The 27534-nt window shown below is 42.2% G+C and overlaps 4 protein-coding genes across 7 annotated transcripts in view; 3 read left to right on the top strand and 1 right to left on the bottom strand.

Moving 5' to 3' along the window:
* Positions 1-27534, top strand: part of LOC307019168 (glycerophosphodiester phosphodiesterase domain-containing protein 5-like) — a 220542-nt gene that overhangs the window by 105621 nt on the left and 87387 nt on the right. The gene's annotated exons all lie outside the window — the stretch shown is intronic.
* On the top strand, positions 1112-5866 carry LOC307018133 (uncharacterized protein). 3 transcript variants are annotated; one of them, XM_079648248.1, is made up of 3 exons: positions 1112-3116; positions 3540-3718; positions 4106-5866. In XM_079648248.1, exons 1-3 carry the CDS (start codon positions 2653-2655, stop codon positions 4915-4917), a joined length of 1455 nt encoding a protein of 484 aa, XP_079504374.1. In that variant the 5' UTR covers positions 1112-2652; the 3' UTR covers positions 4918-5866. The 3 variants fall into 3 exon arrangements, with proteins under 3 accessions (XP_079504374.1, XP_079504373.1, XP_079504375.1); XM_079648247.1 differs by having other exon boundaries at positions 3480-3718; XM_079648249.1 differs by having other exon boundaries at positions 1112-3718.
* LOC307018135 (uncharacterized protein) lies at positions 5642-21570 on the bottom strand. Of its 2 annotated transcripts, none has more exons than XM_079648251.1 (4): positions 21266-21570; positions 7295-7388; positions 7093-7187; positions 5642-6758 (listed from the first exon to the last, which is right to left on the bottom strand). In XM_079648251.1, the coding sequence occupies exons 1-4, from the start codon at positions 21414-21416 to the stop codon at positions 5905-5907; spliced, it is 1194 nt and encodes a 397-aa protein (XP_079504377.1). In that variant the 5' UTR covers positions 21417-21570; the 3' UTR covers positions 5642-5904. The 2 variants fall into 2 exon arrangements, with proteins under 2 accessions (XP_079504377.1, XP_079504376.1); XM_079648250.1 differs by lacking the exon at positions 21266-21570 and adding an exon at positions 7564-7908.
* Positions 21631-25174, top strand: LOC307018136 (E3 SUMO-protein ligase KIAA1586-like). The gene is made up of 3 exons (XM_079648252.1): positions 21631-21934; positions 22833-24184; positions 24299-25174. Exons 2-3 carry the CDS (start codon positions 23495-23497, stop codon positions 24449-24451), a joined length of 843 nt encoding a protein of 280 aa, XP_079504378.1. The 5' UTR covers positions 21631-21934; positions 22833-23494; the 3' UTR covers positions 24452-25174.

Raw genomic sequence — 27534 nt, 5'->3', positions numbered from 1 at the left:
AATGTTAAAGGGGACCTATCATGCAAAATGCACCTTTGTACGTCTTTTAAACATGAATATGTGTCCCCGGTGCGTCAGGGCACTCACCAAGAGTCAGAAAACACAACCCTTTCTATTTTCCTCCGTGCCCAAATCTCTAAAAAAGGGATGCAACGGATCTGAAAAAAACGGATCCAGATTGAGCACCGTCCTGTGGCGCTACGGCTATTGGGCCAACTCCACCAATCAGGAGGAGACAGCCACCTGCTTTGCCGTTCTAAAGCGCTGGAGAAGCTGTAGAAGCTGTAGTACATTTAAAAGGCCAAAAGATGGTGCTGTTCTCACTGAATCCAAAATGTCAGGCTCAGTGTTAATTTGAGTGAAATGAGGAATGGCTAAAATGCATGATCTGTTTGGTATTTTGAAAAAAAAAAGTATAAATATGCCTTATATAGGTATGGTCCTACACTATATTATTCAAATATAGCATGATAGGTCCACTTTAATGTACAGACTCCTTTGTCCCCCCATATGTATAATGTGTATCAACAGTCTTTCTAGTCAATAGTTTACTGATATTTCTTCCATGTTCACTCTGGTGTGTTCAGAGTAAAGAGAGAGAGGGAGAGAGAGAATGTGAGCATGGCGACCAGACAGGGAGAGTGTGCGCTGGTGATATGGAGGTAAGTCAGAAAGGAGCTATATTGATGGTTAAGACAGAATAAGGACAACATAGCAGTCTAATGTTAATGTTAATTTTAAGATGAGATCATCCTCATATGTATTTAAGATAATACCATCAAGCAGGGAGAGTGAGTTTGACAATGAGAGAGAGAGCAGCCAGGCAGGCGAAAATGAAGGTACAGGAAAGGAAGGGGAGGAGCTTGGACTTTGCCCAAATCATCCAAATGTCAAAGTCATACCCAGTCAAACCCTATCAAATAGAATACTCTACTTTCAGGAGAAGTGGTTTGAAGATCATACATGGCTCCATTACAGCCCCTCTGTAAAAGGGGTCCTCTGTTTCTATTGTGCTAAATACTTTGCAGCACAAAAGTCTAAGCTTGCGTCAAAAGCAGATTCAGCGTTTGTCAAGACTGGTTTTAACAATTGGAAGAAGGCACTGGAGTGTGCATAAACACAGCCAGTGTCACAAATTAGCTGTGATGACTAGGATTCAGGAGCCAGAGCCTGTTAATGTGCAACTTTCACATGAGCTTGAAAGACGGCAGCAACAAGCAAGAAGAAATCTGATGAAGATTGTTGAGGGTGTGAGGTACTTGGCGCGGCAAGGTCTGGCTTTTCGAGGCGATCAGAAGGAGAGTGGGAATTTAAGCCAGCTTCTAAAGTACAAGGCAACGGGCGATGCAGAGCTGACCTCCTGGCTAAAAGGTCCCCTCGATTTCACCAGTCCGGAATTGCAGAACGAACTGTTGAAGGTTTCAATCAATCAATTTCAGAATCAAACAAGTATGAGAGCACTCTCATAATAACATAACACAATCAGAGATATATCCCCCCCCCCCCCCCCCCCCTCTCTGGTCGCTGAAATGGGGAATTGAAATTACGGGCCAAAAGTTGTATTTACAAGTATTAAAAGTAAGCAGAGAACACCAAACCAACTGAGACCCGTCTGTCCGCCGCATCTACGCACTGTACAACACACACACCTACACACTGTACAACACGCACCTACACACTGTACCACGCACACACCTACAGCTCCTAAATCATAATCAAGCTACAGCCGTTGTGTATTTTATTATGTGAAGCACTAAATGGTCTTAGAAAAATATCGACTCTTTGTTTGTAGTTATCTACTAAACTAAAGCAAATAAAGAGAGTGGGCCTGTTATACTGAGTGATATATATTATACACACTGCCAGGGGTGAACTGGGTCAGTTTCCGGGGCTGAATTTTAGTCCCAGTCCGCCCCTGGTGGCCACATGCAATGTCAAATGTTAGAAATCCGCTGTTTATTATTTAAAGTTTTACGTCCGATTCGCTCCTTTTTTCCTTTCTGTAAACAGCTCCAGTTTGGGCATTTTTAGTTGTTGCCTGTAGCGGAAATTTAGTACAATTATTTTTGATGAAATACTCCAAATCTCCACCCACCATAATTGCACTTGCTTCAGTTGCTTGCTACTTTTTAAGGGCGGTGATGACAGTTACAGTACGAACTGAAGTTGATGCGATTTGATTGGATTGTGAGGCATGATGTGAGCCTCATCTGACTGGTCAATCCCTCGATTTTTTTTCACCAAGGGAAGCCAATTTCGGCTAGCCTCCTCTCGCAACAGAGAGTGCAATCTACTGTTTCACCATAACATCTAGAGGGGCGTTGTTTCACTCTTTGTAAAATACTCAATGAGAATGGGGGAGAGACGGGCCGGCAGAATAATTACCGAAACTAAACGAAGTGTTTTTATTTATTTATAAAAATGATAACTACAATCCAAAAAAACAGGGGAAGCCTGGCTTCCCTTGGCCTCCAGGAGAAAATGCCACTAAGTTCAAGGAATAATTCTCACCCACCTCTTTCCCTCCACTTGTATGCATAGCCGTGGGAACATGTTTCAAATGGGGGGTGCTGTGGGGATGACACCAGGGCTGGTTCTGACAAATGTGCTGTGACCCTTTTTGTGTTTGTAAACAATGATGACGTAGAACGTATGCGCGCGCATTGTGGCAACAGAAGGATGGCAGAGATAAACAGCTTGTCAAGCTACGCAAGGGGATTATCAACTAAAGATCGTGAATGTTACCTTAACAAGTTGACTTTGACAAATGGTGTCCGACTTCCAGATCCGTGTTCTATTGATGAGTGGGTTGAAGACGTTAGCAAGTGGCCGAATATACAGTGGCCAGATATATATACCTATTTAATTGAGAAACCGAGCGTGTACACCAGAGAGAAATTACGAGCCTATAAGTCAGTGGATGCTTACGAATACGTTGTCTGTGGTCATGTACAGAACGTCAAATACCATGACATAGACTCAGAGTTTTGTATTTTGAGATCAGAAATTCTCCCTAGTCAAAGACAAGGACACAAGACAACGATGTATGAGGCTTGGGTCATAATCAACCAACGAGAAAACTACGTCCTCACAGCGAATTGCACCTGTATGGCGGGGTAAGTAGCCTATTATTTGGTGTTGTGGGCTTGTAGGTAACAGTTCAGAGGTGTGTTACTGTCCTTTCAGCTGGCTATTACTCTCCTTTCCATATCAAAAATCGTATGCCTTGCCCTGTAACTTTCTCATCATAACCAGGGTTTGAAACTAACATGTTCATGAACAACAACACAGCGACAACAGGGTTCAAAATGTCAGCAGCCAATATCATTCAGTTACATTCAAAACCTGATTAAGCTTAGGATACTCACATGTCTAGTAAGTTAGATGTTTACCTACTTCATAGCCAGAGCCGAGATTTGTCTGAGAGCAAATGTTACTTTCAAGCCCAGTATGTTTATTATGATTTTGTGAATTTTCAGGCTTGGGTCATGCTGCAGCCATGCAGCTGCAATATTATTCAAAGTTGAGCTCTATGTTAGGATGGGAAGGACAGAGAAAGCAGCGGTTACTTCTGGATTGTGCATGTGGAAAGACATCAGCAGGAAAGAAGTCAGACCAGCTCCATTGAGGGAAATCAGCTTCCACAAACCAAAGAGGCTTGGCAGGCAGCTTCCAGCAGCTTCAACATCTGCTAGGAAGAATAGTATCACACCCAGAGGCATGTAATAGTTGACAGAGCCTAGATAAGTTTCCTTTTGCCATAGTGCATTTAATTAATTCTCAGGATTTCTCCTCAGTGTCTTGACACCATAATGTAGCCTGAGAAAGGTGTTACTTGGTGATGCAGAGATGAAAAGGCCTACAGACCAACGTGGCATCATGACTTTTTGTAAACATACACGCTCAGTTTGAATAGTTTCAGTATCATTTGTTATGTTAGTTTGAATATGTCTGTCCTTTTGTCTTCAGATTACTGATTCTAGAAATTCGATTGTTTGTTATCTACAGCTTAACTGGTCTGGTTTTAGAATAATTCAGTCATTATTCTTAAAATGTGAACATTATGCAGCACACTAATTGTGTCTTTTTGTTGCTCTATTATCAGTGTTGACAGATGATGACATCCGGGAACTGCTGGATGTGTACCCAGGTGCTGCAGTGCTGACGAGCCTGGAAAACAGTGACACGGACACTGCATCGTCTGACACTGATTCAGAAGAGCATCCAGACTTACCTGAGCCCTTGACTGCTTTATTTGATGCAACACTCCGGGAACTCTCACCACAGGAAATGAAGGTGAAATGTGACGATACATTTCACAAACTAAAAACTACACTACAACCTCAACAATGTGAGAAACTGGAATTTGTGACACGGAAACAGTCAAGGTCAAATGAGTGGCAGACCTATAGGGCTGGTCGGATCACAAGCACCAAATTTCACCATGCAGCCACAACTGACAAGATCAGCAAAACATACCTAAATGATATAATGCAGTACAACAAAACAGAGTTAAATGTCCCATCTGTGCTCTGGGGTCAAAACATGGAGGAAACGGCAAGACAAGCCTACACTGCATTTATGTCCCAAAGCCATCCAGATTTCAGCATCAGCTCATGTGGCTTAGTAGTGCAACCTTCTGAGCCACACCTTGGATCATCGCCAGATGGGATAGCAAGATGTACCTGCTGTGGCAAAGGGGTGGTAGAGATCAAATGTCCCTACAAATACAGGAATAGCCTTCAAGGATGTACAGAAGACAAGCAGTTTTGTCTGGACAAGTCATTCTCTTTGAAACATTCACACACATACTACTATCAAACTCAACTTCACATGTTTGTGTGTGGTGTTAGCTACTGTGACTTTGTGTTGTGGACTAAGGAGAAGTTCATTGTGCAACGTATCCTAAGAAATTAAGAGTTTCTGCAGGAGGCTTTGCCAAAAGCACATGAGTTCTTTAGCTCGAGTGTGTTGCCTGAATTACTGACAAGAAGACATGATCCTGTCTTGGTGTCACAGAGAGCCTGCAAATACTGTGAAAGACCAGATTTTTGGTAAAATGATAATCTGTGTCAAATGCAACAACCACATTCACTACAGTTGTGCACACATAAAAAGGAAGACAGCAACATGGTTATGTAGGAAATGTCAGAGTTGAGGCTTGAATGCCTTCATGTAGGAGTGGGCAATATAATGTATTGTATTGTGATAGGGGACCAGATATGGTGTTAGATGTCGGTTATGGATTGTCTTTCCCTGGTTGTTAAAGTTGCATTACAGTTGAAACAATGAATTCATCATCAGCCTTTTCTTTACATTTGATGTTGGTATTGACAGCTGTGTCTAGATGCACTTCAGTGCAACAAGATATTTTAAGTTTTATTCTGTAATGCTATATATGTATCCATAGAGATAATTTGCGACCTAAAATTATTATTTACTGTTTACAACATACAGAACCAGTTTGATTCTAATATATTGTACATACTCCTACTTTCTATGTTGTTAATGTTTAGTGGCACTTTAATGGCACCTGAATGGAATGAAACTCTGTTAGTAACAGCATCACAAATAAATGTGATACTGCACTCTGAATTGTTGAGATAATCTGGGGGGGAAAGGACCATTAGACACACCAGTGGCAGCCAATGTGGGGAGGTTTATTAAAATGCATTAAGTTTTAAGTACAGTAGGCCTATATACATGTTTTACAAATGTAAAATCACTTTATAAGTCATACATGGTTATGTGTAACTCATTTGGGAACAACACTCTTACAGAGGTTTGTGAGGGCACCACATACAATAACAACATCATCTAGTATGTCAACCTGCGACAAAGGAATAAATGTTTGTAAAATCTTAAAGTTTTTCCACCGACCAATAACTCGCTCTACATGGATCCTCACACGAGAAAGTTGTCCTGTGCAGAAAGCTGCTTCTTTCCTTTTGTGAAATGAGGGATACGAAGGGTTGCACCATAGGCCGCAAGCTCATCTCTGATGAGAAATCCTCTGTCTGCTAAAACCTCATCCCTAGGCTCCAAAAGTTTGAGGAAACCTGACTCCTTAGTGATCTGCTTGTCTGAAACCCGTCCACCCCACCCAGGAGACAGAAAGGAAATTGCACCAGCTGGAGTGATGCCGATCAAATATTTAATGGTGTTGTTGTGTTTATAGTTTGACCATGTCTGGGCCCTTGAAGTCAGATTACTGGGTCTAGCTATAAACATTTCTGTGCAATCTATTATGCACCGGCATCTTCTAAAGTTGCGCTTGAATATTTTTGGCATATTTTTAAGTACTGCACCCTTACTTGGCCATTTAATGAGTGGCTTGAGGACCAAGGCCATAGCAGGGACCCAGCTCCGCAAAATATTTGATAAGGTGGTTTTTGATACCTGAAATCTATAAGCCAAGTCAGTATTACATAGGCCCAACCTTAATTTCATCAATATAATCAATAGGTGGTCCTCTACTGTAAGTTTGTTGTGAATTCTTTCTACGCTGCCCATCATTTTTGTAATCAGCCACTCAAAGACCATAGAGGTCAGTCCTGTGAGAAAAATCAATTGTCCAATATTGCACTTAACAGTGGTGTAGGAGAATGTAGATTTTTGCAGCTCTTCTTTCAGCTTTACATTTTCTGCTCGTAGTGTGTCAAACTCCTGTCGCAGGTTGACATATTCCTCCTGAAGTTGACTGTATCTCAGGTTCAGATCATCGTACTCTCTCTTTGGAACTGGGATATCCTCTTCAGCTTTAATATAGAAAAGTGAAAAATTAGCATGTGCTGCAACCAATGCAAACAAGTTCACAATTCAGGGGTTCTCACACATTTTTACCAATGAATTTTCAAAACTTTTCCATGACAGAAGAGAAGATACATTATCGATCCCAGGGGGAGATTTTTCCTCTGCATTTGACCCATCCAGGGGCCAGTGTACACATCACACACATAAATACATAGCAATTGGAGCAGTGGGCCTGGCAGGAGCACACACACACTAGGAGCACATTGACTCTTTCAGTGAGGGTGGGAACCCTGACAATCAATCAGTTAATTGTAAGATGATATATTCATATATTCATACCAGGACAATGATCCATGCTGCATTCTTGTTCTGGAGTTTCAGAAGTAACACGTTGATTTGCTGCAGTGTCAGCTCTCCTCCTTTTCCTATGGTACCTACAGTAACAGCAGAAATTCATAGTTTGACTAATCCATATCTCAGAACAGCAGCTGTAGGCACCAAAGCTTATGCTTGACTGAGAGGATGTCAACTCTAATCTTACCTGTCCATCTTTGCATTTGGGTTCTGGCTTTGTTTTGTGTACATGAACACAGATGGCACAAAATCAGGACTACTAGAGTCCAATGATGCCTTGCCTGCAAAAATAAAACACAAACACGTTTGTTTAGCCTAGCAAGCTACTAGGCAAATCTAACGCCAGCTTATCAAACTTTAGCTGCATTTGATTATTATTCTACATCATACAGACAATCACTAATGTAAACAAGGCTCTCCCGTAAAATCAAAGAGTAGGCTAGATAACCTCATTACCTGATATAAAGTGGGCGCTGCAGACGCGAGCATTTTTGATTATGTCCTCATTCCAGTCCACACGTTTAATCGCCTGCAGCCACAGACGCCGCCGGTTGCTCTGAAATGGTCGTGGTCCTCTCGGAATCCTATAACACTTTAGTCCGCCGGTGGAATAGCGATTCGTACAACCGTATACGCAACAACCAGACATGTTGATGCTGGGTACAGTTTGTAAATGCTTGCTAACCAGTTGCTACCTCGTCTTTGTCATTCAGAACTGCTTGAAAACAACACCACTTCCGTTGCCCACATGCGCGCGCAACTTTTTGATGACGTTGGCTGTAAAAGACCCCGGAAGCGAAAAATTATACATTGAATTCAATGGAGAGAGAAAACGTATCTTTTGATCCCGTTTGAATTGTGCCACGAACTACACATATGATGTTTGTCAATCTTAAACAATCATTTCCATGTCAAAAAAGTCACATTTTGTCGTAAAACTGTTGAAATATAAGACTATGAAAAATACGCGACTACAAAGACTACAAATCCCAAATCCCATTCTGGGTCGCGTATGTGATGTCACAGGCGATAATGCTCCAAGTGGTTGCGACTCGTAATTAAAGCGAAGAAGAAGATTTCATAACTGATTTATTCCCTCCAATAAATATAAGAGATTGCTCCAATAAATTCACTTTTACAAGATGCCCGTGTGCTTTGTACCATGTTGTAATCACAAAAGTGATCATACCACTTGCTCGTTCTATCGCTTCCCGTCTGATGAAAGGACCAGGACTCGCTGGATCAGACATATCAGGTAATATCATAGGTAATATACATGTTGTGCATGGAACATAGTCAAGTTAGCTACCTAGCTAGTAGCGACGAGTAGCGAGCACGTTAGTTAGCATTACATTACTTAGCCTTGTCATTTTTAGTAGCCTTACCATGAAGTTATTATTTTATTACATGAAGTACACCAAAATGTTAAACAGTAAGAGTAGTCATCATGGTAAGTATTTTGTGAAACATTTGAAGAGTAGCCTACTGCGCCCTCCACCGGGTGCTAAGAAAGCAGTTCAGGGAGAGTCGAAGGAAGGCAGGCAGGCAGGGAGCTTTGCATGACATTCTTCTGGACATGTGTCATTGTGATAACAGTGAGGGTGAGTCAATCTGTTTGTTGGAAAGACAGTAGTTGAGTGATTACTGAGAGAAAATTATTAAAATAGATAATTATTCAGTGTTGTTACTTTAAAGTGTTGTTACTGACCTTTTTCTCTTTTATTTTCTTTACCTCACCTGTAACTGCTGAGACCCTGAGGAACATGCACACTGACCTGCTCTGGCAACCTGATTTCCACTGTACGTAATAGTATTTGGTTATGGTATGTTATTTATATACATCAAAGGCACAATGCACCCCCCAGAGACACACATGTATTGAGTGTGATATTTTGCTTAGGTCATGTGAAATCATCTTTACACACTAGAAAACTGTAGGAGCGGCAACTTGATTTGAAAATTGAATTTTTAATATCCGATAATAAAGTTGATCTGTTTTCTTTATTCTTCTCTCTTCCCAGCTCCATCCATCACCGTTCTCTGTTCCTGCAGGTCCTGCTTGCTAATCAATGCTTTATTTTTTTACACAATTACAAATAAAGTCAATGTATTGTATGACATGAAGTTGTGCTTCATTCTGAGTCAATAATACATTCATTCTGCCTTCAACTGCAAAATGATTGTGGACTACACCGACATCCATGTAGCTGCCCCCCCAGTAAGATGAACCAAGCAAAGTTGACAGTCAACATACAGCTGTGCTCTTAAGTTGACATTAAGAATTTGTGAAATATTGGTAATTATTTGGAAAAAATGACTGACGATGCAGAAAACTTTTTTTATTTAGGAACAGTGGTCAGGTGAAGCATTTATCACTACATATGTGTCACACTTAAAAGGCCAAACACACTGTTTGGCCTTTTAAGAGCTCTGTCTCACTTCCTCACTCTTGGTCCTCTTCTACCTGGAAATAAAGACAACTAAAACACACACAAGCTGAATGTTACAAGTGCTTCACAAGATAAATAAAAGAGTGCAGACTGTTTAAACTATGGGCAGGGGGGCTATTTGGCAGGTTTAAATGATTGTTAGTAATGAATTATATAATTTTCTCATTGTAGACGAGCAGACAGGGAGCCAGATGAGAAAAGCAGAATATGCAGCTGCCATTTTCCTCATGGAAAAGAGAAAGGGCCAACTGTATTTGAGTGGACCAAAGAGAAAGGGAGCTTAGCGGTTAATCAGTCCAGCGACCACAGCTACAGCAAAGGGCCTGAGTCTGCAGAAACTGACCCCGAATTCTCCAGCGTGCAGTCCGCAGACACCGAACCTGGACCCTCCAGTGTGCAGTCCAGTTGTTCCGCAGACCTGGCAGGGGATACTTGGATGCGAATGGCCAAATATTCAGCAGCAGGCTTACCTGATGATGTCATCCGTATGGAAACAGGGCTTGCTGACCAGGCCATGTTTAAAAGGGTGGCAGGGTTGGTGGAGCGCTTTGAGGGCTCCATTGTGTATTACGCTGGATGGAAAGTGGAGGGCATCCTGCTGGCAGACCAGGTTTTCATGGCCATGATGAAGATCCGGCAGAATTATCCTCACCTGCACCTTGCACAGCTGTTCCACTGCAGTACCGCAACAGTGGGTAATGTGGTGAACACCATGGTCCATCTGCTCCACAGGTTGCTGTTCGAAAAAATGATGTCCACTGTGCCCAGTAGGCAAAAAAACCAAAACAGCATGCCTGCTGCTTTCCAGTCCTCTGCATTCAACTGCAGAATGATTGTAGATTGCACCGACATCCACGTGGCCGCCCCAAGTCAGATGGACCAAGCCAAACTGACGTACTCCTCCTACAGAGGGATGCACTCCTTCAAAGTGCTCATCTCTGTGGCCCCAAATGGAGTCATCAACTTCTGCAGCCAACTCTTCCCGGGCTCTGTGTCTGATAAGGCCATTATGCAGCATTCAGGCATTCTGGAACATTTAGTGGCTGGCGACCTTATCCTGGCAGACAAGGGCTTTTTAATTTCAGATATTGTGCCTGCGGGTGTGATTGTGAACATTCCCCCTTTCCTGAACAAGGGTAAGTTCACAGAGAGTGAAGTGAGAGCTACCAGGGAAATAGCCAAGAACAGGATCCATGTGGAGAGGGCAAATGCCAGAATAAAGGAGTTCAGGATTCTGGACCTGATCCCTTGCCACCTCAGGAACACTGCAAATGTGCTGGTACAGCTTTGCTGTGCCTTGGTGAACCTGCAAAATCCCCTGATAAAGGAAGTAGCCAGCACCCTCACCGTTGACTAAGCCAGGGGTTCCCAAACCTTTCAGCCTGCGATCCCCGGGGGGAGCATCCAGCTGGCCCGCTGCATCCGTGGAGAGGGCTTAAACTGCTGAGACCAGCCCAAAGTCACACAACGGCTCTTTTAAGAGCCACCTACACCTTTTTTAAAGAGTTACAATCCTAAGTTATTATAATGATTACACTAGTTCATATTTTACTCAGTTTACTGAACTGTGATGCATGAAACCAGAAGGGGAATTGTTGAGGTTTACTGAAGTTACAAAGACATTAATAGATATGAGTATAACAGGTCAGTGTAAAAACAAGCTTTTGTCAGTCATGAATCATTCAAACTATTTATATAACCATGTAATACAGTTATGTAGTAGGTCAGTAAAAGTAATTCTTTATTTATATGTCTTAAATATCATTTATTTTAGAGGGGCCTGAGACTTAACATGTTCATTGCCCAAAACTGCACTGTAGTTATTGTGCATGTGACAATAAGGCCTTAATATTAGGGCTGCACGATATCAGGAACACATAACACGATAACACTTGCGATATTTGAACAAAAACGTATACATGCAGCATTATTACTTTTCCAACAACATGGGATTTATTGTTTATTAGTTAAATATCGTGTGTGTGTGTGTGTGTGTGTGTGTGTGTGTGTGTGTGTGTGTGTGTGTGTGTGTGTGTGTGTGTGTGTGTGTGTGTGTTTGTTTGTGTGTTTATTTACATGTCCTCCTCCCTACTGGCCAACACAGGGAGCATATGCTGAGTGTAGAAGTTCTCCAGGAGGAGGAGATTTCCATGCCATGCAGGGTCTTTGGGGATGGGGATGATGATCGCCTCCTTCGTGGTCCACACAACAAAGTAGCAGAGACTCCGGTCTGTGATGTGCAGCTGCCCTTGGACCTGATGCCAGTATGGGTGATTCTTCTTGAGAATGTATGACCCACCCTCCTCACGGAGACAGAAGGATGGTAACTGGACTGCCTCCGCGATGGTCATGTTCCTCTGGCTGTGTGGACACTTCACCTCCAGCAGGGCAGATGTTTGCACAAGTCCATCAGGTGATGCTCCCAAAACACCCGACTCACTCACAAATAGACCAGAGTCGATCACTGTCACCCGATAGGCCTGCAAAAAAGCCTTCACCCCTTCGGCCTCGTTTACAACTCCCCAGTTGACAGCCATGACTCCGTCTAAATTGTACCCCCCAAACACCCTCTTCATGAGGGACGCGCATGGAGTGGATGAAAGTCCCGACCTCAGCACAGCACCAAAATTGCTGGCTGTCAACCTGCCCTGCCTTTGTAACTGCCACTGAGGATTTGTCCGCTGTCCTACGGTGGCTGTCTGGATGGCAGCTTGCTGGTCTCTGCTCAGTCGCATTGAGGCAAGAATTGCCTCAAGCCCCCGACCCCCATGCTCCTTCACCAGCTCCGGCACGGTGAAAATGGCCTGATGTTGAGGCTGCAGCCCTGGCTCAGGTGACAAAAGCCATGCCATGCCACACTGTGTGCCCCTCAGTGCAGACCTGAACCAGTCTACATCCTCAGTAGCGATGTCTCTGGCCAGTGGGTTGTATGTCTCCTCTTGCTGTTGGTAGAGTTGAGACACCGGCTGGACTACTTTTGAAGTGCCAGGCTTCCTCCACTGGCACTCAACTTCTGTGGAGCTGATCTGCCATATGGCAAATATTGCCAATGCTGCAGCGTGGCTGCATTTGTACATCCCCCGTGCACAATCACAGACAGCGCTCTGCATCGCGCCATCGTCTCCCATGTAGATCTGTACAAATAAAGTAAGTACCATGTTTGTTAACATGCTATAATAGATTGAATGAGCAATACAAGGATGGTCCAGATCTGGGGGTGGGAGGGTTTATTTTTCCATAGTTTTGTCCATGTGTCTGATTGTTGTTATTGTTTGTTTTTCTGTATTTTTTTAAATTTGTGTTGTATTGGTTGTGATTGTACATTGTATTTTTTAAATGTGTATTGCATTTTTGAAAAACATTTTATCAACAAAAAAAAAGGATTTGGTCAGGATCTAGACTCAGTGTGTAGTTTATTAATTAATCAATGCTCTCTATATTAGGAAAACACATACCAGTTTACCAGAGGGAGTCACACACAGCTGTGCCTAGATAACCAAACAAATTGACAAGATAACCAAAATCCTTGAATCTACACACAGCAAATAAACTCAAATGACACAACGAGATGTAAAAGGAGATCACACATACAGTATAGTCGATATAAAACTGGCCGCTTCAATCTGAAGAGCAACTAAAACAAAACACGGGAGTGTACCTTGTTCTTGTGAACACTAATGTTATCCACAGCATACACACCCGTATGCAGTACACCCGTTCTAGGTTCTGATTGGCTCTCTAGGTTGGCATTCTAGCTTCTGACTGGCTGTCCAGGTTGTCAATCACAGCCGTGGGCATATTATACTAGTCGACTCGTAACATCGCTAAACTTTTTTTCTTGACGGTTTTCTCAGTCAACTAATGCTATTGATAACAGTAACATAAATTAACACAGCCCTGCACACTGCAGTGATTATATGCCGGGTCTGTGGTTCATCATCTTCTTTTTCATTCTCCTCCTTATTGACTGACATTAACGTTAAACATTGCACTCATGTTACTCACCGAAACCTTGTAAAGCCGGTCCCGCATGCTGGCTCTTACAGAACCGACTAACTCCCCTTTCGTGTATGTACAGCTCTCAACGTGCCCAGACTTGTAGTGATTTTCACCTCGTTTTATACTTTTATTCTCATTCTGAAAGAATGAGGTGAAATGTACCAACGTGACGGCCATCTTTGTGTTGGTGACGCGTATTATGCGGGACCAGAGACATGTAGTTCACTGAGCGGCTTAACACAAAAAAAATTGTTACTTCACAGTTTTACGACACATTTTAATTTTTTTGACTTGCAAAATGTTCTTTTAAATTGACAAACATCATATGTGTAGTTCGTGGCACAATTCAAACGGGATCAAAAGATACGTTTTCTCTCTCCATTGAATCCAATGTATAATTTTCCGCTTCCGGGGTCCCATGGAGGCTCCCGGAAGGGGAGGGACTTCGCCTCTCTATAGCAGACCCAGCGTCATGGGCCGCCCATCCAGGATTTGGGCCCGCCCATCCAGGATTTGGGCCCGCTGTTTTAGGCCCATTCCCAAACCACTCCCTCGACCCTACCCCTCCGTGACGGAGTGAACTCCGTGTGTAGCCACACTCGCAACTCAACGAGGCTCCCTCCTTTCAGATGGAGGGAGTAAATACAGCAGCAAGCTTTGGGACAGCCTCCCCTCTCTCCGGCAGAAACAGGAAATGCCGTAAATGTATGTAACAACGGTTTCAAATCAGCATCTCTTGGAATAAACATTTAAATTAATAACTCAAATAAAACTCCAAACATCTTTCATTGTGTTATTTTTTTGTAAAGCTCTTTTAGTTTTAAACCTGATGTTTATAAGCTTCTTAGTTTTTGCAACAGTCTGTAAATATACACAACTCTATAATAAAATACACACATTTACCTTTTTCTAGACTAAACACAGGTATGATCCTAAGTTAAAACATATGAGGCTATCATGAGGTTATTATCATCGTAGTTTATCAGTGGATGTTTGCTGGAACTATTTGTTAACAGCTTGTTTCCTGACACACACAGCGTGACTCCGGTCAGGTAGAGACCGGTCTCGCTTGATAGCCCACTCCCCATTCACACCGCTCCACACTCGTTGGTTTGGAACAGCCCTTAATATGGCGGGCCCTCCGCGTGAACGCGCAAACGGAGGGGTAGGGTGTAGGGGGCGGTTTGGGAATTGGCCTCTATCAGGGCTGAATAAAACATTTTAATTGTTTTATTATTATGTTTATTGTTGTTATTTGTAGGGCTTTGTCATAATATTTATTTTTGTTTTAAACTATGTTGAAAGATTAGTTTAATGTCATTTTTTTATTTTGCTATGAAATTCTGAATGAAAGGCTGCGCGCGAGACTGGTTTTTCGATGGGTTGAGTCGTGTGGGTTTTTGAGTGAGATGCGGCACAGCAGCCTGTCAGTTTACTCTTGCTAGGTTAGTTTGGCTATTATCATTTATATTTATCTGCAACAATGGATATCAGGAAGTGGTTCATGAAAGGAATATGGCAACTCAGCGCCAGATACAGGCACATTAGAAGAAATCAGTTACGTTACCAACGAGCTAGCAAGCCAGCCAGGGACAAGGGGGGCTGGCAATCAATTATATTTTGAAAAAAAATTGACTCTCAAGCCGGCTCTCTCACAAACTCCAGCTCTGTGCGCAAGCAGACCGCTCTCGCTCTCTCTCTCTCTCTCTCTCTCTCTCTCTCTCTCTCTCTCTCTCTCTCTCTCTCTCTCCATCGCTCAACCTCACTCCACCCTGTGTGCGCTCCTCAAGTTTGCCTGGGTGCTTGCCCAAGTTGGCACAGCGTTACAAATGTGCCACAAAACCTAACAAAAACCCGTTGACAAATCTCGAGCGTCTAACATTTCCAATAACCTCAATAACAAATAAATGTAACTTATTTTATTTTTGTTGGTCATTCATATCTTATTTTACCAGTATGTATGCATATTTTTGTATCTCTCCAACTTTAAACAATATTTTTGGTTTACTGTCCTATAGTATACATTGGAATGATTTCAAACCTGTTTTTATTCATCCTAATAATTATAAAGGTGTGCCTTGGAAATATTTGTTTACATAAATTGTGATCAAAATGTTTGAGACTTACTGAGATAACTTAGACTAAAGTGAACTATCTAAACACTTAAGAGTCCTTTACCTCACTGAGCCTCTCAGTCTGACGGGACAGAACTCTCCCTCCACATTACTGTAGAAACAGCTTCTTATATCCGTTAGCGCAGCAGAAGCTAACAACAATCCCCGCCAGTACCGGTGCACCCCCTCTCTCTATCTATCTCTCTCTACCTCTCTCACTTTGGCTGTGAGCTGCGGGCACCTGATAAGCCAACATCCCCCACTTTCATCACTTACAGCGCCCATCGTAAGGGGCAAATGAAAAATGTAACAGGGGTGAAAAGGGTGTTATCTTTACTTAATTATGAATGTTGTTACATCAAGGCTGAAAATTCGTTTTTTGTGTATTATATTTGTATTATATCTTGTGGAAGTGCAGATCCCCTGTCCTCCACCAGGGGGTGCTGCAGCACCCTCAGCACCCCTACTTCCCACGGCCCTGCTTGTATGTGCCAGTTGAGCTGGTTCTTCCACCAGCTCAACTCTGTCCCTCATCATGAACGCAGGAGGCTGGCTGTATATCTGAACTCGGGTCCTCATCATTCTCTTCATCATCTTGCACTTGTTCTAAGCTGCTGCTGATAGTGCTTGTAGCAGCGCTGCTACCAAAAAGGTCTGTCAATTTGCAACATGTATATGCTTCACCTGCGAGTGACTTCCCCTTTTCTTCTCTTGCCTTCTCGGCCCCACCTTTTTCTTTTCGTTTTCTTTGATTTTTATCCATGTTTTTTCATTCTCCCTGTCTGCCGCGGCGTCTAATCCGTTCTCTTCGTGTGGCCGGTCTTGTTTCTTCTTCGTGTGTGATTATTTGACAGATAAGAACAACACAACTGCATTAGCGGCCGCTGTCGCCCTCTGTCGGCCGTCAGCGCAACTTAAATGATGACGTTAAAAAAAAAATGTTTAAAGGGCCGGCCGGCCGTGAACGGCCCTTGACGACCGGCCGTTCTGTGGTTCTCCAGATTCTACAGATGGCCAGTCCGCCCCTGCACACTGCTCTGCTTTCTGCACGGACCTCACAGCTGTTGTCTCTGGAAACATCGCAACGCGATGAAAGCAGTTTCTAAAATAATATCCAGGGGATGCATGCAGAGCTGTCATTGGCTGAGATAAGTCCGGCCGTGCGTCACGTCTCCACCGTTCCCGGAAATGAATCCGCGGAGGAGCCGTGGAGGAACCATCAGTGTATCCTCGGTTATAGCTCCTCCAGAGAGCCTCCTCGGCGCTCGATCCTCGGTCCTCTGTGTGCATTTAGAGAAATGAGATATCCTTCAAAATAGCGCGCTGAAATTCATTTCCGGGTCACTACCGGAGGCCCGAGGAGGGGAAATTTGAGTATTGAGAAGCCTCTATTCTAGAGAATTCGAACGGCACTTATCATGGCTGCCACTGAGGGACTTCCGGGTCATTTCACTTGGTTAGGGAGGTTCCTAAGCTAAATGGACTATTCGACTGCAGCCCTCGTCTGAAGGAAGCATAGACTGGACGTAGGGTCCGCGACGTCACCCATAGGATTCTGCAGAGTTGCCGAGAAGCCCTTAGTAGGCGGAGTCGGCCACTAACGGCTCGACAGTGACGTCAGAGTTCAACTCCCGCCTACTCCAGCCTGCTCCAAATAAGGGCAAAGAGGCGGAGCCGAGGCGGGACCTGCTCAAGTCCCCAGGAAATGCGCCGGAGTCTGATGAGAATATTCGATATGGCCAAACGGCAGTACTACACTTCCTTTAGGTTGCTGGGCCCGGAAACACTTTTTCCCATTGACTTACATTGGGAAAGAGTGGTCTGTAACTCGTTGGATAATTTTTTTTAAACTAAATAAACTACCCAGTATGAACGTTTGTATAGCCCTTATTAAAAACATTCGTTCCTCAAGTTGTAAAATGTGCTAATAACGTTATTCTGAGAGTTATTTCCCTCGGCATTATGTTAGCGCATCTAACCCACGGGACCGCGCCGCCCGGCACGTTCATGTTACGTGTTCAGCATGCAGCAGCACTACATGCGTTTATCTTTACCCATGGATGCACAATAACAACGGACCATATCGCCTTACTGCCAGCCCACGGAGCTGTAATAATGGATATATTGCACATGTTTGCTGTAATTCATCATTTGTAAAATATTATACTACATGGGCTGTATGATGTAAATCTTGTACCGTAAATGTTGTATTAAATAAAGTTAATATTACCGACGTTAGATTAACATCCCTGTAGCTTCTTATTGCACTAAGAAGCTTATTGCATTGTGTATATATATATATATATACCGTACTTTTCGGACTATAAGCCGCGCCTTTTTTCCCATTTTTCGAGCCTGCGGCTTATATAACGGTGCGGCTAATCTATGGATTTTTACAGCTAACGGCCACTAGGGGACCTCCTAAATCTATGGATTTTACAGGTTACAGTCCACTACCTTTAACTCTATGGGCTCTATGGCCGGTCCGCTCCCCCCACCTTTAAGCGGCGGGCTCCAGCAGGAAAAGCTGGAGGCCGGAAAAGAGTGAGACAGGTAGCGCGAAAAAGTAAAAGTGGAACCGAGAGTGGTACGAGAGACAGAACGAGAGCAAGACAGTTTGTGCAAAGGAAGTTTTCATGCACAAACCCTCATTATGGAAAACAAACGTAGAAATGCATATGATGCAGCTTTTAAGTTAAAGGCAGTCAATCTGGCAGTAAAAGAAGGAAATAGAGCTGCTGCACGTAGCCTTGGCATCAATGAGTCAATGGTGAGACGTTGGAGACACCAGCGGGAAGAACTGTCTCAATGCAAAAAGTCAAAAAAAGCTTTCAGAGGTAATAAAAGCAGATGGCCCGAACTTGAAGACTTTCTTGAAGATTGGGTGAACACACAGAGAGCAGACGGCCGAGGTGTTTCCACCGTGCAGATTCGACTGAAGGCCAAAACAGTCGCCACCGAAATGAAAATTGAAAATTTTAGAGGTGGACCATCCTGGTGTTTCAGATTTATGAGACGAAAGGGACTGTCCATCAGGGCGCGGACGACTGTGTGTCAGCAACTCCCTCCCGACTACCAGGAAAAAATAACAAACTTCGGCGAATTCATACAAAGAAAGATAGAGGAATATTCCATCGGACCGGACCAGATCATAAATATGGATGAAGTGCCTTTGACGTTTGACCTGCCTCTCACTAGGACTGTTAACAAGAAAGGTGAATCGTCCATCACGTTGAGAACCACTGGCCACGAGAGAACGAATTTCACTTGTGTTCTTGGCTGCACAGCATCTGGATTAAAGCTTCCGCCAATGGTGATTTTTAAGCGGATTACAATGCCAAAAGAAAAGATCCCGAACGGCATCTCCTTTAAAGTCAACAAGAAAGGGTGGATGATGGAAAGCGTAATGAAGGAGTGGCTGAATGAGTGCTACGTCAAGCGCCCTGGAGGATTCTTTCACCAAAAAAAAGCGTTGCTCGTTTTGGACAGCATGAGGGCCCATATAACAGATTCTGTGAAAGCAGCCATCAAGAGCACAAACTCAATTCCAGCTGTGATTCCTGGGGGCACAACGAAGCATCTGCAGCCACTCGACATCAGTGTCAATCGTGCGTTCAAAGTGGCACTACGCGTTCAGTGGGAGGCGTGGATGACTAGCGGCGATAAATCATTCACCAAAACTGGTCGCATGCGAAAAGCAACTTTCGCTCAAGTTTGCGAGTGGATCCTGACAGCGTGGAGGAGTGTCAAAACATCCACGATCACCAACGGGTTCCGAAAGGCTGCACTGCTGCGTGATGAAGAGGAGGACGCCGCCACAGCTGAGGCCCCTCAGAGGCTGTTCGATTCCGACAGTGACGAAGAGGAGTTTGTTGGTTTTGAGAGCGACAACGAAGGAGAGAGGAGAGTGGCTGACGAAGCCACCCTGAGCCTGTTCGTTTCCGACACTGAAGATGAGGACTTTTGTGGTTTTAGTATGCAGGAAGAAGACGAATATGAGGATTAATGAATTGACTTTTCTGGTTACAGCCGTGTACTGCACCTTAGCCTAAAAGATGAAGACGAGGATTAATGACTTTTCTGGTAGGCTGATTACCGTATATTTTAAGCAGCCGTGTTACTGCAACTTTAGGCTTACGCGCTTACTGTCGTGTTACAGGTACTTTATTTTGCACTTTTAAAAAAACACATTTAATTTAGCCATTGATATTGCCTCGTCAAGCGCTGTAAGCTTTGTTTTTTGTTATGGTACTACTGTAGGCTATATGCAACTTGTTGAAATGTTAATAAATGGGAGCTTCCTCAAACAGCCATCTCTTTCCCGACAATCCCCTCTGTGCACGAACCCTTACATATGGTAATTAAACATTAAAACACCTGCGGCTTATAGTCCAGTGCGGCTTATATATGGACACATCATTCAATTTAGCTGCTGCGGCTTATATTCAGGTGCGCCTTATAGTCCGAAAAGGACGGTATATATATATATACACATACAGTGCAATAATTATTTCATGCTAAATAAAGCTCTGTTGCTTGGATATCACTAGATCCTGTTACAGCGTAATATAAGTACATAACGATTGATGTGCTACTCACTTTGTTTCTTGTAGCCCTCGAAAGCGTTTTGGAGGTTGATGCCTCGGTAAACTTGAGTTGTTTGGTTTTCTTGTCCGCAGCAGCAGAAAGCATTTTCTTATGCTCCAACCATAGACGGCTCCAACACACAGTTGCACTGGCTGCAGAATAGTTTCCCCCCACTTTCGTGAAAGACATCGGGGTACTGCTTTGCCCGGTCTTTAGCAGAAATGTTCGTCAGTTAATGAGATGGATCAGATTTGTTCACCTTGTTTTCTCTCTCGCGTGAGTTCCACACGTTCACTCTACGGTGTTGTTTACCTTCTGTGATGCGCGAGCTGATGACGTCACGTCATCATCATCACTACTTCACGTCAAGACGAGTTAACTTTTTTTTCCTCAACTTTGTGTGGAAAAATGCGGGGATTATGCGGCCTTTTGATAAATATGCGGCCTTTTAAAAATCTGCGCCATTTTGCTGATTATGCGGTAAATTCTGCGAAGGCAGAATCACGTTTTCTGGAGGGTCTAGCTGTAGATATAATTATTTTGTAATTGTAATGTTTTTTTTTTATTTCAACAGTGAGCTACAAAGACAAACAGATTATGAATGAACAGTATGAAGTTCATCAACATTGAAATATATGTTATCAAAATAATATTTAACTGTTATCAAAACGTAGTGCAACTGTAGAAGCTTGCTCTGTTGTCTCACTGAAAGAATAACTTTTACCACGTTTTTTACAGACAATATTGAGAGATAAATAGTAGCAGTTCTCACTATGTGTTAAATATCTTTGCCTTCAATACATTAAATTAGAAAGCTGACAAAATCACATTGCTTGTTAACATCTAAATGTAACTTTTTGCATGGAAAAACCCCTCAACTTCACTGATGTGTAGGTGATCTAGTATTGTTTAATGGAATGTATCAGTGTATTAAAGTCAATACTTCATTTATTTAAACCAATATCTTTCTTGATTCTTTGTACAGTATGAAAAAAAGAGTCTTTGTACCTGATCTGAAGTTCACTGCTGTGAGGAGTCCAGTTCTGTCTCTCACTCTCTGGTCCAGCCTGTCTGCATCACCTGGACATCTTAAACAAATAGATATTATGTAAAGTACCATGTGTACAAACAATTTAACTGATTCTCTTCTGTTGAACATGTTGGATTGTGTTTTGTCCGAGTCAGGGTCCTTTTTATTCTACTGTAACTTTGGAAGTTGTGTTACCAATGCTTACTGTTTATTTGATATCAATTTGGTAATGCAATTCATAAAAACAACAAGGTTTGGTTTTGTTCTTCAGATGACTGTGATGTTAAGGGCTCGCAATTAACGATGTCCCGATGTCCCGGGGACCATAACAATTCCTACTGGGACACAAATCTATTTTGTCTGGGACTATTTCGGGACAGTGAAAAAAAAATTAAAAGTAAACTTCAAAATGAGTGTTATTTGCAAAGTCATTGGGCTGTCAAATCATAGAATGTATTCTACGTCATCCACTCTGCTGCTGACTGCTGCTAGACTCGCGCCAATGCAACGGTCACGACAGTTAAAAAAAGAAGAAAGAAATGCTGAGGTGGTTGAATAAACAGCCTCCTGATGCAAGCCCCGATTCTGCTGACTCCCGAAACGAAAACATCCCAAGTCCTGGTCATGATGCATCGTCTTCCACTGTGGTAAGTTAGTTGTCTTAAGTGTCAATGTTAGCTAGCGCTAGCTAACTAACGCTAGCAACTGAAGCGTGCCTTACAATGCACACAAACGTCCTAAAATGCGACGTCATGTTCTTTTGAAGTTTGTGAAAATGATGTGAAATACAGTTGATCAGAATAAGAGGTGTAGCCTATCATTTTTGTATTTTCTTTGTCAGCCAGTCAGTGACCAGGCTAGAATCTTTAGCTGCAAAAACGTAAGGCATTTAGCTAACCATTTAGCTTTTCATCTTTTTTTAGTGTTTTATTTTTTTTTGGTCAAGAACGTCAGTCAGATTGGGTGACGATTAGAAAGGGGGTCGCAAGGTAATTTTTGTTTGTCAATCAACTCTGGTATGAGAATAATGTGTCATGTTAAGAGAGAACAATGTTCCAGTTGTTTTTGTGCCTAGCTAATCTCCCAGTAGATTTTGCCCTTCAAAGCAAGGCTACAATGTGCATTATTGATGGCACGTTCGATGGCACGCTCACTCGAAACGTGTCTTTAACAAGAACGAACTGACCTGACCATTGTGCATGTCTGCATTTTTTGGGATCAGGGCTCCCACAACAGGCCGTAAAAAATATGTGTATATCTGTTGAAACCAAAGACTAAAATAATGCTGTAGAAAAATATCAAAATGACTGAGATTATAATGCTCATACAAATGTTGCATTTCACCACTTTTGTAATAACATTTCTTTTACAATTGATAATGTTTTTGTCTTCTACATCTATATTAAAACAAAACAGGTGTCTGGCTCAAAGACATCATCAGGGCTTTAAGATAAAGTTTTATACAAAATTGTACCCTACTATGTTATGTAATGTTATATTATATTATTATAACATGAACATATGTTTTGTCTTAACTAAATTCAGGAGTTGCAAGTGCCCAAGGTCAAGGACAGAGGAGGCTATGAAGCGAAGAGGAAGTGGCTTCCTGAATGGAGGCAACAATACCCCTTTGCCGAGTTTGATCCAGCTGCCAAAATTATGTACTGCTCAACATGCAGATCCTTCCCAGCAAAGGCCAAAGACAGTTCTTTGTTCATCGGTGTAAGTGGCGACAATGTACGTGTGAGAACACTAAAAATGCACGTCCTTACATCTGCTCACAATGATTGTGAGAAGGCTCTCAGAGCACGGGAGAATTCTGAGATCGCACCTCTGCCAAGCTGTCTTCTAAGAATGGATCAGGGTGTTAAAGAGAAATTAATCGAGCTATTTAACATAGCATACTATGTTGCAAAGGAGGAGGAACTCTTTACACAATCTCCCAAATTAGTGAATCTGCATTTCAAGAATGGCCTTAACTTGGGAATCACATACAAAAATGACCACGCTTGTCAGACATTCATAGACAACATAGCTAAAACCATGAACAAGTCTTTGGAAGAGAAGATAAAGGCTGCAAGATTTTTTTCTATAATGTCTGACTCTTCTGTTGACCGATCAGTGCAGGACCAGGAGATCATTTATGTCACCTATATTGAAAATGGTCTACCTGTCAACGTCATGTTGACTATGGTGACATTGCAGCAATGCAGCATGCTAACAGCCAGGGCATCCTAGACGCCATAATGTCTGAACTTCACCAAGCTGGGCTCTCAGAAGATGACCTAAAGGCAAAGTTGGTTGGGTTCGGATGTGATGGGGCCTCTGTGATGATCGGGCATAGAAATGGAGTGTCTGCCAGGCTGAAAGAGATGTTTGGATCGCTGGTGACCATCTGGTGTGTGGCTCATCGTCTTGAGCTGACCGCATTAGACAGCATGAAATATTTTCCAGCTCTCACAGAACTGAAGAAAAGTATCAACGGAATCTACAAACACTACCATACATCAGCCAAAGCTAGCCGTGAGCTCAAGACTGTGGCAGAAGCCCTCAACATATATCTGGTCAAACCAGTGACTATCGATGGTACACGGTGGCTTCCGCACACACTCCATGGTTTGTCAGCCCTTATCAGGAACTACCAAGCCATCCTTTTCCATTTGGAGAGCCACGCAAGTGACATGCATGATAGAGAAGCAAGTGACCTCATGAAGGGGCGGGCCAGCCACACTGTGAAAGGACTTAAGCAATTCAAGACAGTCATTTTTGTTCATCTTCTTCTTGACATTCTCAGTGAGCTGAAAGACCTAAGCCTTCTCTTTCAGGGGGATGGGCTGACACTACAGATGGTGTCAGATGGACTGCAGAAGACGACCCTGGCTCTTGTAGCCATGAGGGTAAACAAAATTAATAGTTGATAAATAAACCTCCTAGAGAGAATTTTGTATGCTACAGTGTATGTTTAGTGATTGTGACAGTGAAATACTTTTTTCTTTTATCGTGTATTTCAGACAGTCCCAGGCCAGCATCTGAAGCAGTTCCTGGATGAAGTGGGGCCCTTTTCAGGAAACATGTACTCTGGTGTACAGCTCGACAGGAAACAAGTGGATGATGACAACCTCCACAAAGTGAAAGAAAAACTTATCAATGGCTTCTGTGACTAAGTCACCACACGGTTTGGCAGCCCTGATGATGGTGTCTTAAAAGCTGCTGCCACCATGTTTGACCTTAGCAGCTGGCCAGAGGACATCACTGACCTGGCTACCTTTGGCCTGGCTGATCTTGAGACTTTTGTCTCTCACTTTAAGGGAATTCTTGAAGCATGTGAGGACTTCAGATCAATTCAAGAAGCGAAACGGGAGTGGATTGACCTAAAGGTACTAGTGCATCGACACTTCAGGCATCTTCAGTCTCAGGTGTTATGGCAGATACTTTTGCAAGGTGCCATAGGGAGGCCTGAACAGTTTCCCCACATGCAGATGATCGTAGAGATACTGCTTGTGTTCCCGATGTCAACATCATGCTGTGAGAGAGGCTTCTCCTGCATGAAAAGGATCAAGTCTGACTGGAGAGGATCCCTTTCTAACCAAATGCTAAATTCCCTCCTCCAATTTATATTCCTATAGTACTACTGACTTGTGAGGAATCTTAACTTGTAATTAGAACTGAAAACAGATATATTTATTAAACTGTATTATGGAACTTCTGTTTTTTTATTATCATTCATACCACTTTTATTGCCAGATAGAGGGTTCCGATCATAAAAAACAGAGACCATACAGCCATACCATATTGAATTGAAAAATACAAATCAGAATTCTTCAATATTGACATGACAATGATAAATTAGTCTGGATATTGAGAAACAATAGAAACATGTCTTAAAACAACTCTCTTCCCTTCTACTCTAGGAGAGGCAACAGATCAGACTAATATTCATATGTTTAAAAGAATAAGTATTTTAAACTTACATGGTGGACCAGAGTCTATGGTGTGATGATTAAGTGACAAAAAAGTATCAAATTATATGTATTCTGCATAATTGGGGGGGGCGACGACACAAATTTAAATTTGGGACACTGCTGGTTATATCCGGGACAATAAATAGTAGAATTCGGGACAGTTGTGGGACACTGAGGAAAAAAGTTAATTTCGAGCCCTGATGTTAACGTGTAAGCTCAATAATGAACTCCAGCTCAACGAACCATATTGTAATATCGAAATAATCATCTTGAAATATGACATTAATATTTGTAATATACACACATCTTATTGTGAGGTTGATTTCACATACACTACTTCGACATTAGCTTGTCTACATACTTGAGCATAGCCAATTTAAATTAACCTTAGCGATGCATACAGTTCCTACCTACATAATAATCATCTCTCTAAGTTACAAGGATGACCTTATTTTATCAACCTCAAACAGAAGCCGTTTGTTGTACAGTATTATCCCACTTAACGCTTAACAGTTGTCTATTTCGTTTTAACCTTTATAAATATAGTCTATGATTTTAACTTGGAAGCTACTAATAGCATCGTTAGCACCGATGTAGCTACCACTCACTTACACGCTAACCCAAGCTTTAACATTAATTACGTAGCTGATTAAAATCATTAACACATAAATAAGTACTCGAATTTCACTTACCGCAAAACCGCATTCACGCACAGTCTGTTCCAACCGCAGAGCGAGTCATAATAGTCCGATATATAAGCATGAAGAACAAACAAACACGGCCGGGGGCAAGTTGTGTTCCCTGGATGAGCTGAACAGGCAGAGTGCCTGTAGCTTCACGGAGCAGCTAACAGAGAGACAAGAAGCTAACAGCAGCAGTCACATCACAGAGCCGTCACTCAATGTGACCAGGCCCTAATTTATGCAAAAACTTTAAGACCTAATATAAATAAAAGGGTCGTGTTAAAAAAACAATTCACTCACAGATCTATAATCATGAAGGTGGAATCTAACTATATTCATAATAATATTTATTGCATCCATGGGTAGAAACATGCTTTTTTCTGCTGTAAAGTTGGGCATTTTAACATGGGGGTCTATGGAAATTGCTCCTTTCTGCAGTCAGTCCCTATCGGCCAATATATGAACTGCAGTGTGTGCCACTTCCGTATTGGCGTCCCGGCTCTTCCACAGAGTTTGCCGCTTGGAAGGAAGCAAGGAAGAGGCAGATTTATTCCGGTTGTGTACTTTCAAATTCTAGCGCACAAGCTGGTTTCTCCAAAATTACATAGGCCTACCCCACCTTCAAGGTAGGCCTACTTGTAGAATTATAGGCCTACATTCTACCGAATTGGTGCAAAGTCAGGTTGGAACCGTTTTGAAATTTTGTAGGTTTTTTTCCCAAAACTTTATCCATATATATTTTTGTACCATATCTAAATTACACATATCTAGTAAAAGAACCGTACATTTTTATATCGTATTTTCAGACTGTATTGGAATGTTCTTCCTCTACCAATAATAATACACTGTAGTAAAAAAGTATTATATTAACCTGTTAAGATTGTTTTACCTTCCCTTCTTTAAATAGTATTTTAACAAATATTTCTTGAGGGTTTTCACAATTAAATCAATGCAATTTAATTTGTAATCAAATTTCAAAGCACGAAACATACTACCAATATAAATATATTGCTTCTAAAATCGTTCCAGGGCTCAACGCTAACTTTTAAAAGTGGTTGCCAGCCATCAACTTTTGGTTGCCAAAACTGAAAATGCGGTTGCCATTTTTAGTCACCTTATATTTTAAATAATTAAGATACTATACAGTTATACATCAACTTAATAATGAACATGTGACACAAAATAATGTTCAAATGCTTTACAATAAGTAATTAACACAATTATTTGAAACTGAAGTGGTCGTAAACTTGTCCACCCTCAATTGCTGGTATACTAAATACCAGTAGTGCAGCTGTTGTCATGTTCTTCACAGATCCCTCACAAATGAATTGAGCAAATCACTAGTTTCTTGGTCATACGTTGTCTTCCTTTCAAATTTGGATTTTCTTGAGCTTTGTGCTGATCCCCACCATAGATCCATTGGCCCATCAGCATTGAAGTCTTGGATTGGCCAGACTAATACATTTCTAATGTTATATAAATGAAAACCATTCACAGTTAAGAATTAGATATTAATTATTAATGCTGTAAATTACCTTTAATATGTCTGACTATATTTAAAATGTGTTACCTTTTTATAGAAGTGATTATATTTGTATACCA

Source organism: Notothenia rossii, assembly GCF_949606895.1.
Source record: "Notothenia rossii genome assembly, chromosome: 9".
NCBI lineage: Eukaryota > Metazoa > Chordata > Actinopteri > Perciformes > Nototheniidae > Notothenia > Notothenia rossii.
This window is presented reverse-complemented; position numbering and strand designations above follow the sequence as displayed.

Excerpts from the sequence above, each read along its gene's own strand:
- LOC307018133 (XM_079648247.1), top strand. The coding sequence starts at position 2,653 with ATGCGCGCGCATTGTGGCAACAGAAGGATGGCAGAGATAAACAGCTTG. Across the intron at positions 3,117-3,479 it reads AATTGCACCTGTATGGCGGG|GCTTGGGTCATGCTGCAGCC; the intron begins GTAAGTAGCCTA and ends GTGAATTTTCAG. Across the intron at positions 3,719-4,105 it reads GAATAGTATCACACCCAGAG|TGTTGACAGATGATGACATC; the intron begins GCATGTAATAGT and ends CTCTATTATCAG.
- LOC307018135 (XM_079648250.1), bottom strand. The coding sequence starts at position 7,756 with ATGTCTGGTTGTTGCGTATACGGTTGTACGAATCGCTATTCCACCGGC. Across the intron at positions 7,389-7,563 it reads CAGCGCCCACTTTATATCAG|GCAAGGCATCATTGGACTCT; the intron begins GTAATGAGGTTA and ends TTATTTTTGCAG. Across the intron at positions 7,188-7,294 it reads CCAAATGCAAAGATGGACAG|GTACCATAGGAAAAGGAGGA; the intron begins GTAAGATTAGAG and ends CTGTTACTGTAG.
- LOC307018136 (XM_079648252.1), top strand. The coding sequence starts at position 23,495 with ATGCAGCATGCTAACAGCCAGGGCATCCTAGACGCCATAATGTCTGAA. Across the intron at positions 24,185-24,298 it reads TGGCTCTTGTAGCCATGAGG|ACAGTCCCAGGCCAGCATCT; the intron begins GTAAACAAAATT and ends CGTGTATTTCAG.